General features: G+C 46.6%; 1 protein-coding gene across 3 annotated transcripts in view; it reads right to left on the bottom strand.

The window, feature by feature from the left end:
• Nucleotides 1–3,935: 3,935 nt before the first annotated feature.
• Nucleotides 3,936–18,067, bottom strand: part of CORO2A (coronin 2A) — a 63,721-nt gene continuing 49,589 nt past the window's right edge. For all 3 annotated transcript variants that reach the window (XM_079959534.1, XM_079959536.1, XM_079959535.1), the window contains exons 6-12: nucleotides 16,534–16,650; nucleotides 15,812–15,916; nucleotides 15,458–15,554; nucleotides 12,682–12,794; nucleotides 12,485–12,575; nucleotides 8,374–8,633; nucleotides 3,936–5,530 (exon numbers count right to left, since the gene is read on the bottom strand). In XM_079959534.1, coding sequence (XP_079815660.1) covers nucleotides 5,399–5,530; nucleotides 8,374–8,633; nucleotides 12,485–12,575; nucleotides 12,682–12,794; nucleotides 15,458–15,554; nucleotides 15,812–15,916; nucleotides 16,534–16,650 — 915 coding nt within the window. In that variant the 3' untranslated portion in view covers nucleotides 3,936–5,398. The remainder of the gene's footprint in view (nucleotides 5,531–8,373; nucleotides 8,634–12,484; nucleotides 12,576–12,681; nucleotides 12,795–15,457; nucleotides 15,555–15,811; nucleotides 15,917–16,533; nucleotides 16,651–18,067) is intronic.

Below are 18,067 nucleotides of genomic sequence, written 5' to 3'. Positions count from 1 at the left end.
TACACACTTACATGGAAATAAATCCCATTAATCTCAGTGGGGTTTATTTCTCTGTATACACGCATATAGGATTGCAGAACATGCAACATGGAAATGAACTCTTACAGCTTAATCCTGTACATTTCTACGCAGAAGTTCCACTGAGTTCAGTGGGGCTTACTCTCAGGTAAGTAGGCATAGAATTACAGCCTAGTCATACAAAATGCATATAATGAAAGTGAACTTGACCTTTAAACTGACAAGGCTGAACGCTGTTAATTGGAGCTTTTGATATCCTTACTTCTCATGTAGTGAGGCATTTTAACATGACCTTGCCTCCAATTTCAGATTGAATTAAATGCAGAAAGTGGGTGGGATCCACCTGTATTTCCCCCAGCCTCTCCAAATGTGTCCAGAGAGTTCCCCAACCCCCCACAACAGGTTGAGGCGGGGGCTGCAAGGGTGTGATGAGTAGAAATCTTTGTGTTCATTCTGTTCTGAAGTTAACTGTATCAAAGAGTTGAAAGGGATCCGGTGGCCAAGGGACAAAAATAAATCAGGAAATACATCTCTTTGGAACTAATGTTCATATTGATATGCTGTTGGTAGTGATAGATACAGCAACAATAAATAAAGGAGTGAGACTCTTTTGCCCTGAAAATCATATTCCAAATCAAAAAGCTGCATTTTGTAACCTGTATAAACTATGCAAATGTATGCAGTTTTGTGTAGACATTTTTGGTTTTGCAAGTAACGGAGGGGCAAGGAGCTTTCTGTAGCGCACTGAAACTTCACCTACTGACCATGGGAATTATTTAGCTACACCTCTGGTAGATGAGATTCTGTAGGCACCTGTAGTTTCAAAACATAATCTGCGGGCACTAGGCCTAATAGCCGGTCTCTTTTTGCTTTTAATTGAAAGCTGAGGTTCTCAGGAAGCAGAATTCTGTGCCCTGTGTCACATTCTGTGCTCCTCTGGAATTGCAGTAGAGACTCCTTGGTTAGTATATCACAGGAGCTAGTGATATACTAGAGCACATACCATATTTTTTGCTCTATAAGACGCACCAGACCACAGGACGCACCTAGTTTTTGGAGGAGGAAAACAAGAAAAAAAAATATTCTGAATCTCAGAAGCCAGAACAGCAAGAGGGATTGCTGCGCAGTGAAAGCAGCAATCCCTCTTGCTGTTCTGGTTTCTGGGATAGCTGCGCAGCCTGCATTCGCTCCAGAAGACGCACACACATTTCCCCTTACTTTTTAGGAGGGGAAAAGAGAGTCTTATAGAGCAAAAAATATGGTATATATGTTGGGTACCAGCCAATTTAAGAAAAGAGGTGCTTGTGAACAGAAAATTACTGCTCCATTTTGAGTTTCTTTTTAAGTTATGTGGATATCTTGGTTTGATAGCTCCTGGGCTGCATGTATGTGTAGAAGAGAAAAACCTGAAACAATGTGTTTTTTAATTGGCTGTTTTGACAGGGTGGGAGGAGACTGAAACCAGCTTCCCTGCTCTTCTTTCTCAAAGAGGTATTTGATGGGATTCCAGCCCAAGTGGGTGGGAAACCTTCTATGTAAAACTATTTGTGCATATGATTCCCCATCTTGCTGTGCCTAAATGGACAGGCAGCTTGTCAGTCATTTAAGAATAAAGTGTGTGTTTCTCATATTGTTGATGTGCCACAGATTACTTGCACTGATACGCATGGTCGGTAGCACTAGTAAAAACTGTAGTAGGCTACTAGCTTTTTGTGGACTTGGTTGCATGGCTGGCATGGAATCTAACTGGATCAGAGTAATACATTCGGATATTTGTTTTGGTTTAAGGATTGAATCCCATTGAATCCACTTTCTTACTGAAACCAATCAGCTGTTAAGAGTGTTTAACTTTGGCTGGATCATTCCTTGAGCAACTGTGACCAGTCAAATATCTTTCAGGTATGCCCCCCCCAACTGTATTCTGAATGATTTACTTCCTTTTAAATGAAGATAACAAAAAACTGAAGAATTCTGTCAATCATTAAATATAGTTAGGCACTGTTTAATAAAGTGTAACCAGTTTGCTATTACTGTATAGATATTTTCTTTTCATTTCTTTCCCTCCAACATACATGAGTAAAGCGTTGCTTTAAAATGTACCATCTCCAAGGTTTACATAGAACAGAGAAGTGATACGTTAAAAAATAACTTTCAAGTGCTGAATTATTCATTTTTCTGAAAGGTTACCAGTAAACATAATGTAGTAATTTTTTTCAAGTAGATTTAGGATTGAGGAATCCCCTTGATAAATGGCTAACATTGCTGTCTGTTGATCAGATAAAATGCATAAAAACAAGCAAAAAATCATTTAAAGGTACACTTTAAAAATGCATTTTGAAACTTAACTTTCCCTTTGCCTTAGCTGACTACTACTTTAAATAATTTATTCTGCATTGTAAACAAGGAAAGAGAGCAATCCCACAAATTGCAGGGGGTGGTAGCCAGCATTAGTCATAAGCAGGGTAGACCCACTGGAATTAATTGACTTCTCCATTGATATGAATGAGTCTACCCTAAGTATGACTAACAATCATTTTTCTCCATCCTGATTGGGACTATCTGCACATGTATCCTTAGCTGGAGGTATTAGAGCCTGTGCCAACGGATTCTGCATGGATGGTGCCCTAGTCCCATCCCTGTGTGTGTACAATCTGTTAAAAATAAATGCTGGATCTCTGCTCGTCAGTTGTTTGGGATAAGGGAACAAGAACCTGGATTCAGTCCCCCTTGTCAACCAGCAAAAAGGCTACACAGCAGTCTCATGCTGTTGGTCTGCAACAATAAACTGTTAGCAACAGCTAGATAAAACTGATCACTCGGCTTTTTTTAGGGGCAGTGGGCAGGAGAAAGAAAATCTCTGAGATTAGCAGTAGAGGGTGGATATCACCATTGTGTCCCGATTGTGAACACAATGGCTAGTCACATTTGGGAGAGACAACATGATCTAGACTGTCCAATGGACAGTCAGCATGACTATGAAAAGTTCCTAATAGATCACGGCCCTCTGGAATGAAGTGTGGAGATGCTACTTTTTAAAAGGATTGGATAAAAGTCCACGAGCAATGGGTATAAAATACTCTTTAATATCCAGAGGTCAGTTTAAAAGTGTAAAAGCTTGGTATCCAAGTAAGGTTGAGTTTCCTACAGGTTTCATGATGCCTCTTGCACTGTTCTGACCACCGGAGTAGCAAAGCCACAATTAATACAGCTTTTCTGGGCTTGTAGCACTTCAGACTGAAGTGGGGGAATCGCCTGAATGCTTTCCTTACGTAAGCAAATGCACATAGAAAAGGCATTATGGCCAAGAGGAAGCTAGGCTAGATTCTTGATATGATAACTCTGTATACACAGGAACTGTCCAACCCTCTTCCCAATAATCTGAATAGTGCAATCCAGGCAAAACTGCACTGTTGCTTCTACAGGTAGGATATGAGAGGCGTTACTCCCAGCAACAAGCACTGGCAGATCTAATGCTAAAGTTAAAAAAATTATAAAAAGCAAGATGGGGAGAGGCATGCCTGGGCACAGTTTTATCAAGCCATTGGGGATTGCTGCAATTAAAAGCAGGCCTTTGGAGTGATTTTTGAACTGGTAATTATTGGTCTTTCTGAGAAGCTATGCGGAAAGTGAATGAAGGGGGGGAAATCTAGCTGAAGATAGAAGTATGTGAGCACTGTAGGCCCGGTGTTACAGTGACCGGACTTGGGTGTGCTGCTCAGTGTTGCCCTTGCTCTCGCTCCTGAACAACTCTTGAGTTTTCCCGAACTAACCAGGGCAATGGGGTCTTTATGATTTTATTATGGAGGTCTTTAAGCAGAGGCTTGACAACCATATGTCAGGAGTGCTCCGATGGTGTTTCCTGCTTGGCAGGGAGTTGGACTCGATGGCCCTTGTGGTCTCTTCCAACTCTATGATTCTATGAGCAGGGCTGCTTGCGTTTCTTCAAGCCCCAGCTCCTGACATCGCAGGAGCCCAACCATTTTTTTTGTTTTTCAGCAACAGGTCTTAACTTTCAGGACTTAGGGAGAAGTGCTGTAAAGGTATCCCGCCAGAAGACTCATCCTCCCCTGCTCCCAAAGACTCATCCCTTCGCTATCCCAGGGCTTCACAGTCTTTGGATATTTCAGGTGGTCAGCCCCGAGACCAGGAAGGATAATTACACGGATGGCAGTGCTTTGCATAGACTTGTGTGCGAATCAGCAGGCAATGGAAGATCAGGCAAAGCATTGGTCGTAGGTATCGGAGCAGAAGATGGGAAACCGTTTGAAAGAAGAGCCTTGTGATTTTGCAAAAGCGTAGTCCTAGAAACGGGCTCTGAACCAGATGAAATGGGGAAGGACGGAATATTCTATAAGATGAGCTGGAAATTGCATGTCTGAACTCCTTTCTGGACACTGCCCTGCAATGTCCCATGTTAATTCTGGCAACAATATTCAGTGGAAAAGTGACTGAGGAAAGGAGCAACTAGTGGAAGGTTGGGTTTGAGGCAACTGGAAGGAAACCAGTTCAGAGAATTGGTCCTCAGTCTATTGTTGGCTTAAGGCATGAAGTAATTCGGGGAAAATATTATGGGTGAAGTTGGAAGATGACTGTGTATAGACAGGAGCTACAGATATGCTCTGGTTATGACCTGGTCTGCCTCACAAGGCTCAACAATGAAACATCCCTTTCAAAAGCTTGGCTTTTGAAATTCGTTCCCCTTTATAACCAAACAAACCTACATTCCTGATTTTGCCTTTACTGATTACAGACTCCCATTTCTTTGCTCCTCACCTCTTGAGTGCAACCATATTTGCAAAGGAAAACCCATAAAACTAAGGGAAGCGGATGACTTAGACATGCCCCCCCAAAAAAACCATCATCGACCACAAGAGAGACAAAAGTAATTCAGTGTAGAAACAGCCTGCTCTGTTCAGCTCTGGGGAGGAACAGAGAAGAGTCCTGAGCCACTTCGCCTTCATGTTGCAACGGTTCATTGCTGGACAGCCTGGATGAGTCAAAACCACCACAAGGCCAAGCTCAGATGGGCACCGGGGACTTGGAAGATGCCCTCGCTGATCCTCAATGAACTACCAGGCACACACACAGGCACAAGGGAGCTGATGGAGCCTCTGCCTTCACACTGAGACTTCCCAGAGTGACTCTTGGGCGACTTTCAAACCAGTTCGTTCTCTGGTTCGAAGAAGGCGGCTAGTAAACAAAGCACCCGTAAGAATCCCAGCGGCCTCTGGCTTCCAGAAAATGGGCACTTGAGGCAGGCAATGAGTTGCCTATAAGATCTCAAGTCCTCCTAATCCAAAATCTCCCCGCAGTAGCACTTGGAGGCAACCATTGTCCTGGAGTCTGAACCGCCTTCCAAAGGCTGCCAAGCGACGTCCCGTCAGAACCTGCCGGAATCCGTGCGAAGGTTTTTAATCTCCAGCTCCAGCTGTTTGATCTGCACGTCCCGCTGAATCGTCAGTTCGCGGAGCCTCCGGATTTCTTCCTGCTGCCGGTAAAACATCTGCAGCAGCTGGAAAGCAAAGGTTTCACAAGTCACTATGCTATCTATATCCACCACGATTTTTTAAACCATCCGACATCTATTTGAAACTCTATAGATCAGCGGTGACCAAACTCATGACTCTGGTAAGACATTTTAAGAGGCCCTGGCAGCCCCAAAGGTGAGTGCAGCTAATTAATTAATTAATAATTATACCCTGCCCATCTGACCGGGTTGCCCCAGCTTGTGCAGTGCTGAGCAAGCCACAGCCATTGAGAGCAAGACACTGAGTGCTCCAGAAACAGGAAGGAACGCTCTGATATTTCCCAAGTGCTGGTGAAACAACCTTTTCTGTTTCCAGGGTACCCTGAGCTGCTCCTAATGATGGTGGGTTGTTTAGCTGTAGCCGTGCCAAAACTGATCCCAAGGGTATGATGGGAGAGGTTTCATCTCTCAAGACTAGGGGGAAAGAACTCAGTATATAAGAGGCTTGAGAATTTTACAAGTTTCCCTAAGTATGTCAAAGTTAATGAGCCTTCATTAGTAATTTTAAGATATGTGAGTTCCTCCAAAGGACTGGTGCCCAAACCTCCCCCTGCCCCATGAACCACTTGAAAATTGGCGAGGGTCATGGCGGACCACTAAATGATTTTTCTGCCTCCTGTAGGAATTGTAATACCCTGTGCTAGATGCTGTAGGATCTTTAATCATATTTTATTTCTTGCATTGCATTTTGTTGCATTACAGTTAGAATTCCACACTGACTTTTTTCTCACTGCTTCCTCCTGCTCACTCTTTTGTGTTGCTAATCCTCTCCACAATATTCAATGGTCTCCCGCCCCATCACTTCTGACATGTCCCACTCACCTGGATGGACCATCGGTTTCTAAGAACGATGGATCAGGCGCTGTGCCTGCCGTCCTTAGCAGACACAACACAGACCGCATGAATGAAGCTCAGCCGCAGTTTGAAAGCCCCTGCTCTGGAGTACTGAAATTATCTCAGTTCTGGGAGGTGGAATGGGTGTGAGATATGTGAGGCTGCGTGTGCATGAGCCCCACTGGAGGGCAGGCAGACTGCGAATGTGGGTCTTGGGTTGAAAAATATTAGTGCCCTCCCCACGGGTGGCGCTGTGGGTTAAACCACAGAGCCTAGGACTTGCCGATCAGAAGGTCGGCGGTTCAAATCCCCGCGACGGGGTGAGCTCCCGTTGCTCGGTCCCTGCTCCTGCCAACCTAGCAGTTCGAAAGCATGTCAAAGTGCAAGTAGATAAATAGGTACCATTCTGGTGGGAAGGTAAACGGTGTTTCGTTTCTGTGTGCTGCTCTGGTTCGCCAGAAGCGGCTTAGTCATGCTGGCCACATGACCCGGAAGCTGTACGCCGGCTCCCTCGGCCAATAAAGCGAGATGAGCGCAGCAACCCCAGAGTCGGCCACAACTGGACCTAATGGTCAGGGGTCCCTTTACCTGACGCAGGTGGCGCTGTGGGTTAAAGCCTCAGCGCCTAGGGCTTGCCGATCGAAAGGTCGGCGGTTCGAATCCCTGCGGCGGGGTGCGCTCCCGCTGCTCGGTCCCAGCGCCTGCCAACCTAGCAGTTAGAAAGCACCTCCAGGTGCAAGTAGATAAATAGGGACCGCTTACCAGCGGGAAGGTAAACGGCGTTTCCGTGTGCGGCTCTGGCTCTGGCTCTGGCCAGAGCAGCGATGTCACGCTGGCCACGTGACCCGGAAGTGTCTCCGGTCAGCGCTGGCCTCTTAAGTGAGATGGGCGCACAACCCCAGAGTCTGTCAAGACTGGCCTGTACGGGCAGGGGTACCTTTACCTTTACCTTTACTACCCACCCCAGTAGGGCTGGCCAATATCAGCTTTTCAACATCACGGTGTATCGCCAGCCAAACAGCGCGGTCTGGTGATATGCCACGATGTTGGAAGAAAAGATGCACTGGCCTCTGCCCACGAGACACCAGGTGAAACCGCCCCAGCTCTCACCTAGAGAGCTGAGGAGGTTTCACCCAGGCTTGCAGGCTGGGGCAATGCAGCTTGTTTGCGCAGCTCAGCTGGGGAATCAGGAAGGTTCCCCCTCCCCAGCTGAAACAGCCCAGGTGCTCTCGCAGCTTGCCCACAAGCGGGAGAAACTTTGGGGCTCCTTTAACTGCTCGCTGCGGGGAGTGGCAACCGTGCTCCCCTCAGCTGAGCAGTTTCACAGAGCTCCCACCCCACTGTCGGCTTGCAGGAGCCAGCGCTGGGCTGGGGTCTCCTTTAACTGCTCAACTGAGGCAAGGGCAGCTGCACACTCCTCAGTTGAGCAGTTTAAATATGCAGAGGAAGGAACAAGCTGTATTGGCACCTTGCCCAACTGGGCAAGCCCTCACTCCTTGTACTGCTTTGCACACCCTGAGAAAGGGGACTTTCCTTGCTCTGGACTCCTAGCTAGCCAATTTCTAGCTTAGGTAAAGGTAAAGGGACCCCTGACCATTAGGTCCAGTCGTGACCGACTCGGGTTGCGGCGCTCATTTCGCTTTATTGGCCGAGGGAGCCGGCGTACAGCTTCTGGGTCCTGTGGCCAGCATGACTAAGCCGCTTCTGGCGAACCAGAGCAGCGCACGGAAACACTGTTTACCTTCCCCTATTTATCTACTTGCACTTTGACGTGCTTTCGAACTGCTAGGTGGGCAGGAGCAGGGACCGAGCAATGGGACACTCACAGGGATTCGAACCGCCGACCTTCTGATCTGCAAGTCCTAGGCTCTGTGGTTTAACCAGAGCAGCGCATGGAAACACCATTTAGCTTCCCGCCGGAGCGGTAGCACCCACTTTAAGCTGCTCATCTTGACTTGCCAACAAGGCTTCTTCTCTCTGTCAGACAGTCATACCTCGTTTTCTGTTTTGGGTGGAGGACACTCAAAAACATCAAAGCCGTTTGACAGCCCAATTTTCCTGTCTTCTGGCCCCCTCTCCTCGGCCTTCCAGTACCCCCATCTCTCTTGCACCCTGCTTGGCTTATCAATGATGTCTGCCACCCTGGTCCGCAGCTGGGCAGGCTCTGTGGCTTCCAGCACTGCCTCCTTGGCAGAGAGTGGTGGCAAAGAGTTCAAGATGACGGAGCCTGGTCTCAGAGACATCAAGACGGGGCCTGCGGGCAACAGGAAGGAGCATTTGGCACAAAGATCAGGAAGATCAGAGGATTTCAGAATAGACTCTGAAGACTCACAGAGGTTTTTAGAGTCAAGCCAGTGAATGACAGAAAGAAGCAGATTTCACTCATTCCAGTAATGAAGTCTGTGAGGACTGATATACAGTGGTATCTCGGGTTAAGTACTTAATTTGTTCCGGAGGTCCGTTCTTAACCTGAAACTGTTCTTAACCTGAAGCACCACTTTAGCTAATGAGACCTCCCACTGCCACCGGAGCACAATTTCTGTTCTCATCCTGAAGCAAAGTTCTTAACCCGAGGTACTATTTCTATTTTTTTTTTAAATAATATTTATTAAAGATTTTCAAATATAACAGAAAAAGAAAAACATCCAAATTTAAAACCTAATTTTCATTGGCATCCTTCCAGGACTTCCCCTCCCCTCCCCCTCTTGTATTCCAATTCTTTCAAATAGATTCAACAAATTCTTACCCCAAATTTTAAAATTATTTATCATTGACCCAATTTAAAAAATATTTTCCCATCCCCTAAAATCGACCTGTTCCCTTCCACGAGTTCCCCTCTTTAATATGCAATACAGATTAAAATAAACAGAAAAATAGAAAAAAGAATAAAATGTAATTTAACACCCTTTGGATTCCAAATTTCCCTCCCCCCTTTCCCGGTTGCGTTCCCAATGTCCGTCAATATCTACTGTCATCCTGGAGCTCCCACATCTAAACCACAGTCCTTCACCAGTCCGCTTTGCCGTCTTTTTATTAGTCTTTGCCGTCTTTTGGTCATCTTTGATTTCACATGTCCAATCTTGGAAGGAGTCTATCTTCCAACTTTGTTATTCTTCTTGTTCTCTCTCCTCCTCTTTTTTTTTTTTTCCTGCTCTCCTGCACAAATGTTCTAATTCCAAAAAGCTTCTAATTCCTCTGCAGAGGCTTTGTTATTCAGGAACAAAACATTACGTCAAGTCCCTTCCATTCTTCAATAGATAAATCTATTGTCTCCTTTAGTGTGTAGACCTCTGTAGACAAAATAGTGTTCCACTTCTGCAGTTTCCCAGGAGATAAAAAGTCCTATTCAAATTTGATGCCAACAATACTTGTAGTGTCCCACAGCTCCTCTAGAGGGATTATAGTAACTCAGTTTCCTTCCCGATCACACCCAACAGTCAAAGTAACTTATTATTCCTTGTTTTAAACAATTTATATCCAATTTGTAACAAATGTGACCAGCAAAGTCCTCGTAACAAAGTTCTCTTTTTGTTCTTCCGCTTTGACAGCTCCTTTGACAGCTGTCAAAACCTCTATTTCTCCTCTCCCAGCGCTTTTACGGATCACTCCCGGGGTTTCCGGGGGGGGGGGTTGCCTTTTAATTCACATTCCACTTTTCTCCTCCAGCCCAGTCTTATAATTTTCCATCGCGAAGTTAATAATTTTATCAAAAAAAGGTTGCACTCGATCTTAGTTGTCAAATCCTTTGCTTTAGCTCCTCTACAACAGGGGGGAGGCTGACTTCCTTTTTGCACCTCCCCCGCTCGCTCCGAATTTAAAAAGAATTTCCCCCCTTTTTTAATCCAAGTTCCAATTACTCACGGGTTATTCTTTTAAAGTCCAAATTTTCAATGGAAGAAGTCAGCGCTCTCCGTCGAATGGCATGCGGCTTCGCTCGGCAGGGGAAGCGGAGGACTCACAGCACCACCCCCTCCCTGTCACCCGCTCCGCAGCCTTTAAAAAGGCTCCTTCGCGGGTCGGGGGGGACGCAAACGGTGCCCGCCGAGTCACCATGCCCATGGGTTTCAGCGCCCATGGTTTTTGAGGGTCCCCGCGTCGCCGGCGCGGTAGAACCCAGCCCCTGCCGAGCAGGCTCCCTCCGGAGCTCGGAGGGAGTCCGGCATTCGGCGATGGCGCCAACCCGGAAGTTGCCGAGGTACTATTTCTATTTTAGCAGAGTCTGTAGCCTGAAGTGTATGCAACCCAAGGTACCACTGTACTCTGCACTAGAGAAAATACACACGACTAGGGCTTTTCAGATTTTCAACATTGTGACGTATCACCAGCCAAACATTGTGATATAGTGATACACTGCGATGTTGAAAAGCGGAGGGAGGAACAAGCTGCATTGGGCCTAGCCCCATGAGGCACCAGAGTGAATCTGCCTCAGCTCTGTCAGCGGAGCAGCAGCTGTTTCACCCCAGCACCTCACAGGACCAAAGCTGATGCAGCTCGTTCTTCCACACACTGGGCCACAGGCGTAAGAGAAAGTCCCTCTGCCGCCAACGCTTGGCACACTGAGGGAAGAACAAGCTGCATCGGCCCCAGCAGCTCACTCCTCCCTCAGTTTGAGGACCAAAGCGCAATGGGGCCCTCAACCGGTGCCGGTACAGTGTGGGTGAAGGTGCCATTGCGCTCTTGCCCTCAAACAGGTCCTGGGTGATGTATCAATACATAGTTTTTTTTCTTTTTAAAAAATAATAATAATATTTATTCCACTTTTAAAGGTTACAAAAAGAAAACACTACATTCACACTAAATACAAACAGACAAAAAAATAGAAAAAAGTAAGAAAAACAGCAAAGAAAAATACGAACAAAAAACAAACCAAACCTTCCCATAACTTATTTTTCATCTACTTATTTCCTTGACCTCCTCACACCTCCCTTTTTTGTATTCTAGTTCAATTAGATGTTTCAGCAAATCCTTCCAGCTTTGTTTTTATCCTAATAATTTATCTTGATATACTGTTATTCACGTCTTTCACAAATTAAAAAGTCAATTTTAACCTAATCCTTTATATCATTTCTGCTAAGACCACATTACTTCATTCCAACAACCTTCTAACATTCCTTAATTTTACAATGTTTCTGTAAATAGACTTTAAATTTTTTCCAATCTTCTTCCACCGACTCTTCACCTTGGTCTTGGATTCTGCCAGTCATTTCCGCCAGTTCCATTTAGTCCATCACTTTCATCTGCCATTCTTCCCGGGTGGGTAAATCTTTTGCCTTCCAATACTTCGCGATGACAATACATAGTTTTTTTCCCTCTCATTTTGCCCAATTTCTTTGGCTAGGCCAAAAGAGAATGTTTCTTCCACGCACCAGAGCTCCAAGAACTCAAGCCTTGGAGACTTAAGAGACTCAAGCCTTAAGAGACTGTCTCAGGTGACCGTTACACGTTCACTGCAGCAGTGCAGGGCCTACATTTCTGCAGCTTCATGTCTCAACGTTGCTCATGCTTAAAGCAGGGGCAGGGAATCTCCAGACCATGAGCCAAATTTGGCTTGCTAGGCCTCCTTCGGCCCACAAGGTTGTTTTCCCTAAACCACATCTGCCTGCCCGATACCTGTCATCCACTGATGTCCAGTGTTGGGTAGGTACCAACATGGCTACAAAGGAACGACTGAGCTTATGATGAGCTCCTTAGCAGCAGCAAGGTGTGCTTGTAGAATTGCAAGGGATCACTAGGGTCATGTCGTCCAACCCCCTACAACACAGGAATGTTTTGTCCGACATGGGGCTCGAAACCACAACCCTGAGGTTAAGAGACTCATGCTCGACTGACGGAGCTATCCGAGCAGTTCCCAGTAACACCAAGCGGTTTCAACAGAAAGCACTTGTCACTATGGGAACAGCAAAGCCAGGCACGAGGTGGGGAGGAGAGTGAGAAATATGGGAGGTTGGCGCTTGAAGGGCATCTTGCGCAGGGTCCCCGCTCAAACCTAGCAATGCTCCTACAGGTGTGTCGCTCACCTGATCCTCTAGTTCTGCCATTAACATGATGCAGACCAGAGAGAGGAGGACATCATTTTGATTCAGGCCCTTTGGGTCTCACACTGACCTTTATTACTGCCGCTTAGCCATTCTTGTGCCGTCAGGGCTGGCTGGGCTCCAGCTGTCATCGGGTAGATGTCTTCCTGGTACGATTCAGACTGCAGAGAGATACCAGAGCACACTGGCTTACATCTGAGCAAGTGCCGCCCCCCCCCCAGCCCTGTTTAGAAACCACCTGGAGAAAGCCAGGAGAGATTCACTCACCCGACGCGGAACTATCATAGACACTGGCTCTATCATGTACTTGGCTGGGATCAGTTTGTAGAATCGGAAGATCTCGCAGGAAGAGACATCCAGACCCCTCTTTGGCATGAAACCTAAAGACAGGGGAAGCGGGGAGAAGTGTTATGGCAATGTGAAACTAGACATGCACTGGCCAACACTGCTAATAAAACTGGCAATTACCACAATCCCATTATGCAAATCTGTGGTGTGACTGCATTCGGAATACTGTGAACAGAGCTCGCCGCCTGACCTCCAAAAGCTGGAAAAGGTTCAGGGAAGTGCAGCTAAAATGATTGAGGCATTGATAAAACTAACAATGGCCACTAGCCATGATGGTCATGTTCTGTCTCTACTGCTGGAGGCAGTAAGTTTCTGAATACAGTGGACGCTCGGGTTGCAAACTTGATCTGTGTGGGATACACGTTCGCAACCCGCAGCAGCGCATCTGCGCATGCACAGGTTGCGATTCAGCACTTCTGTGCATGCGCAAAGCACAATTTAGTGCTTCTGCGCATCCACCGAAACCTGGAAGTAACCCGTTCCGGTACTTCTGGGTTTGGGCGGGTCCATAACCCGAAAAAACACAACCTGAAGTGTCTGTAACCCGAGGTATGACTTACCACTTGTGAGGAAGCACAAGTACAGAGATCCATTTCTGGTTACAAGTTTCCCACAACATCTAGTTGGCCACTGCAAAAGCAGAATGCTGGAATAGATGGGCCACTGATTGAGGGAGGCACTTACGAGATCCTTAACATGGGGCTTAAAACTCCAGCTGCTCCTCTTCCTCTACGAACATGCAGGGAGACTTGCAGAGGGGGGAAACTGAGAGCAGGGAGTGGGGTTGGCCTCTTTGTCTTTACCTCCCATCCAGCACTGACAACACTGTCTTTCTCCAACCATCACAGAATACACTGCTTCCCTCTCTGTGCAATTTTTTCTCTCTCATCCAACTCCTCTTAAACATTGCTGCCTCTGTCTCCAACCTGATGTGGGATCACCAGGGAACAAGTTGGAAAATTCTCCTGTCTCTTTAACAGCCACTCCATTTTTCTCTGCTGGTCTCGCTGCCTCACCCTTCGTTTGCTTTGCGGCAAAATCTACAGTAGCAAGTGGGAAGTGACTTGCATCAGAAAAAGCCCAGAGCTACTGTTGAGAAGTGTTGGGATGCAACTCAGCTTGCAGTGGAGGCTGATGTGTTTGCTTGGGAAAGCGTGGGTGGAAGATCCTGTTTTAGACTGTCCTTTCCAACCTACGTAATTGGTGCTGACCTTCTCTCAGGCGTTAGACCTCTCAGGGCTGCTGATCTCATTTCCTAGGGCTTGTTGAATTTTTCAACTTCCAAATTCCAAAATGAGGGGTTCTGACAAGTTGCAGCATGACTTGGGGATTCAAAAGATATTTTGGCTACATTAATATAATTTAGAATGATAGAACTGTAGAGTTGGAAGGGATTCAGAGGATCATCCGTATTGCAGGAATATGCAGCTGTCCCATTTGGGGATCGAACCTGCAACCTTGGCATTATCAGCACCATGCTCTAATCTACTGAGCTATTCAGTTTTGCTTGGGAAGTAAAACTGTGTAAAACTGCATAGTAATCATTAAAAATGACCAAGTACGTGTAGCTATTATTACTGTTATTATTATTATTATTGGGCACTGACTGACATTTTCAGAAGGTAAAATTAAAATTCTTTGGTTTTCCAAAAGCAGTTTTTGTGCCTCTTCACCAAACATAGACGGACCAAGCTAAACATTGTCTGATCACAAAAAGAATAGCGGGTTTGAATTCCTCACACCCAAAAGCATATTTTTAAGACCCTCTCACTGAAGAAATTTGCAAAAATTAAATTCACCCCCTAAAATGACACACCCTACTCATTTCCTCCTCCTCTGCTTTTCTCCTTGAGAGGAGAGACATCCTTTGTGTCTCCCCTGCTCAAATGCAAGAGCAAGCACGGCTCAGGGCACCTCCACCTCAGACACACAGAACCAGGATCTTTTCTCTCAGACATGCATTTCCTGTAATAAAAGTAACTTTCTTATTTTCCTAAACTCAGTGTCTCCATGTAATTATATCCAGGGCCAAGTGTGCTCTTCCAACAGAGATTCAGTATTAACGTCTGCGGAGCGTTTTAACTAGAAAATGCCAACAGCTACAACCTCCTCCTCTGCAGTTGGGGGGGCTGTTTAAAGAGGATTCGGCTGGGCTATAGCCAAGCAATCCCTCCCCTTTGCACCCCCAGAGAAGGTCTGTTAGTTGGAACAGAAAATGGTTGCTCTATGGTGCAGTTTCATATTCAGATAGAAGCTTCATGCACACCATGTGTTTAAAGCCCAGTTAAAAGACACTGCTTCCCCCCTGGGAACTCGGCTGGGAATTGTAGCTTTGTGAAGAGCTAAACTATAGTTCCCAGGATTATTGGGGGGGGGGAAGCCTTGTATGCTTAGTATGCTGTGTACACAGCTAAAGAGTGGGGGGGGGGAGAGAAAAGAAAGGCCTCTTAGAATGGTATTTTTGAACAGCCTGAAGAAAAGCAATAGTTCTCTGATGAAATTCCCTCAGTGGCGAAAAGGAAGCGGCGAAAGGAAGAACCTCAGCCACATTGCACAGCTGTGACAAAACTGAAGGGAAGGAGGAACAGACCGAGGCCCGTTATCTTCCCATGACCAGCTACCTCTTGCCCTATCGGTTGTTCACGGACACCCCTTTATCGCACATCACCAGCAATGAAAATGGCTGCAAGCTCACCGATTCCTTTCTGGGGCAAAGGGGAGCGGTACTCCATCAGGTAATTTAGGTATGGCTTCTCCGAACTTATCTCGTAGTACCTGATGTTCCCGTCGCCCTAGAGATAATGGAAGAGACAAGAGGGCAGTGTTGTATCCAAGAGAAGGGTGTGCTTGGCTCCCGACACACCATTTGGGGGAAGACATTTCATGGTCCCCAGCTAAAGAATCCAGCCACCGTTCTTAACTCGCTCAAATGCCCGTTCCACGTGGAGAGCGGTTTCAACGGCCAGGCACGGGAATCTAGTTATCGCACAAGTTTTATTTATAGTCTTGCCCACATACTTAAGACTCTGTAGCAAGGGCAAGAACTCACCTTGCCCAGCACATACAGCATGTGTGTGTCCGAGTCATAGAAAGGAAACAAGAGACCCGATGAACCGTCCATATCCTCCTCTACTAAAGGCACGGAAAGGTCACCCTGCGTGAGGAAACCAGAAACTACAGCTATAAAGTGGCAAAACACAACAAGAACAACAAATGCAGTTCCAGAAGGATTTAGAGCAGGGGCCGCCAACCTTTTTGGGGCCACTGGGCACATAGGGCGTTTGCACCAGTCACAAAATGGCTGCTGTGGGGGCCTGGCATAAAACAAAATGGCTGCCACATCTAAAAGAGCAGGGAAAGTGACACAAAATGGCGCAGGCATGCCATGCCCCACATCAGCCACTGTTGTGCTCTCTCACAGAGAGAAGCTCTTTGCACATCTCTGTTCATAATTGCTTTGATTTGTTTGCTTGCTTGCTTGCCGTCCATCTGGCTGGGTTGCCCCAGCCACTCTGGGCGGCTCCCAACAAAAATAAATAAATACTAAAAGCACAATACAACATCACACACTAAAAGCTTCCCTGAACAGGGCTGCCTTCAGATGTCTTTTAAAAAGCACATAGCTGTTTATTGATATTATATTTGAATGAGCTTTAAAGATTTAGTGTGTGCACACGGCCTAAACAGCAGAGAGAGACAGAGCTAAAGTGTTGATCTGTGATGGAACCATTAGCATGGCGAGTGCCTGAAGTGGTTTGCTGAGCAACTCACCTGATCCCATAGTGCAATTTGCCTGTTGTTCCACCTCGATGTCCCCGTGGAGAGCAGCTTTTTCATGTTTCCTAGAAACAAAACTTTATTCACTCTGTGAGACTTGTTGTTTGCTTCCTGCAAGAAGACACGGCGTGTTACTCAGAGGAAATCAAGCACACCAAATGCTGCTTCTTGAAAACCCTCCACCATCAAAATTCACAGCATTCGCTTATCTCCCTGTACAGCTGATGCAGCAATACAGTGGTACCTCAGGTTACATACGCTTCAGGTTACAGACTCCGCTAACCCAGAAATATTACCTCGGGTTAAGAATTTTGCTTCAGGATGAGAACAGAAATCGTGCTCCAGCGGCGCAGCAGCAGCAGGAGGCCCCATTAGCTAAAGTGGTGCTTCAGGTTAAGAACGGACCTCCGGAACGAACTGACTACTTAACCTGAGGTACCACTGTATATGATTTGGAAGCCATACCAGACTAATTTAAGGTAGATTGTCAAGGCAGGGCTTGTCAGGCCTCTTGGGGAACGCCAGTGTGCTCCTGGGGAACGAGCACATTATGCACCAACTGATGAATCAATCATCTGAGCTAGAAAACGAGGACTGTCCTCTTAAAGGCTTCAAACTACCTGTCCTCTCCTCTTGCAGGACCCTCTTGCGTATTCCACTTAAATCAGCAGTGTGTAGCACAGGCCTTGGGACACAGAAACACTTCACAGGAGCAATGAAGAGGGTAACTGGGAATCAGGATCCCAGGTAGATAAGTGACAGGAGCAAGCCAGCAGTAAATCACACCCTGCCTGTTGAAGTTAACTCTTTATTAGCAAAAATAGGATCTGCACAGACTTGGCTGAGCGTCAAGTCTAATGAGCACAGCAGCTCATCCCCAGTAGTTCTTGCCCCATGGATCAATTGCCCAGACTAAAGGTTCCTGTCTCCCCACAGCCATCTAAGTCTCCTTTCCAGGTTTCTCTCCCCCAAACAATCGGAGACTGCACCTGCATGCCTTGTTCTTCCCACTTCATGCCTCTTCTGGTTCTGGGAGACTAGGGAGGAGGCTAGCTTGTTGCAGCACAAGGGGAAGACATCCTTGCTCTTATCGGCTTTCATTTCTGATTCTGGACTTCTCTCAGCCACAGACTGTCTTAGCACACTAAGCCCCTGTTACGCCTTTAGCTTCTGACACCAGCTCTTCCCAATCTTCTCCCTCTGATTACTCGTCATCATCCCACCACTCCCTAAGCTCTCAGCCTTCTTCCCTGTGTAGTTCCCTCCCACTATTCCTCTGAGTCCAACCAGTACAGGACAATGCATCAGGCTGGACGCTGAATAATGAGGGGGGTACCATATTTTTCACTCGATAAGGCACACCTGACCATAAGGCGCACCTACTTTTTTTTGGGGGGGGGGAATTCAAGAAAAAAAAATGCGGCTCTAGGGGGCTTTTGCGGGAGGTGGGGGAAGTGAGAGAGCCTTGCTCTGTCCCTTCCCCCACCTCCCGCAAAAGCCAGGGATAGCCGTGCAAAGCCTCCTCAGG

Source organism: Podarcis cretensis (genome assembly GCF_951804945.1).
Source record: "Podarcis cretensis genome assembly, chromosome: 17".
NCBI classification, from domain to species: Eukaryota; Metazoa; Chordata; class Lepidosauria; order Squamata; family Lacertidae; genus Podarcis; species Podarcis cretensis.
Note: the sequence above shows the minus strand (reverse complement) of the source record. Positions and strands in the feature narration are given on the sequence as shown.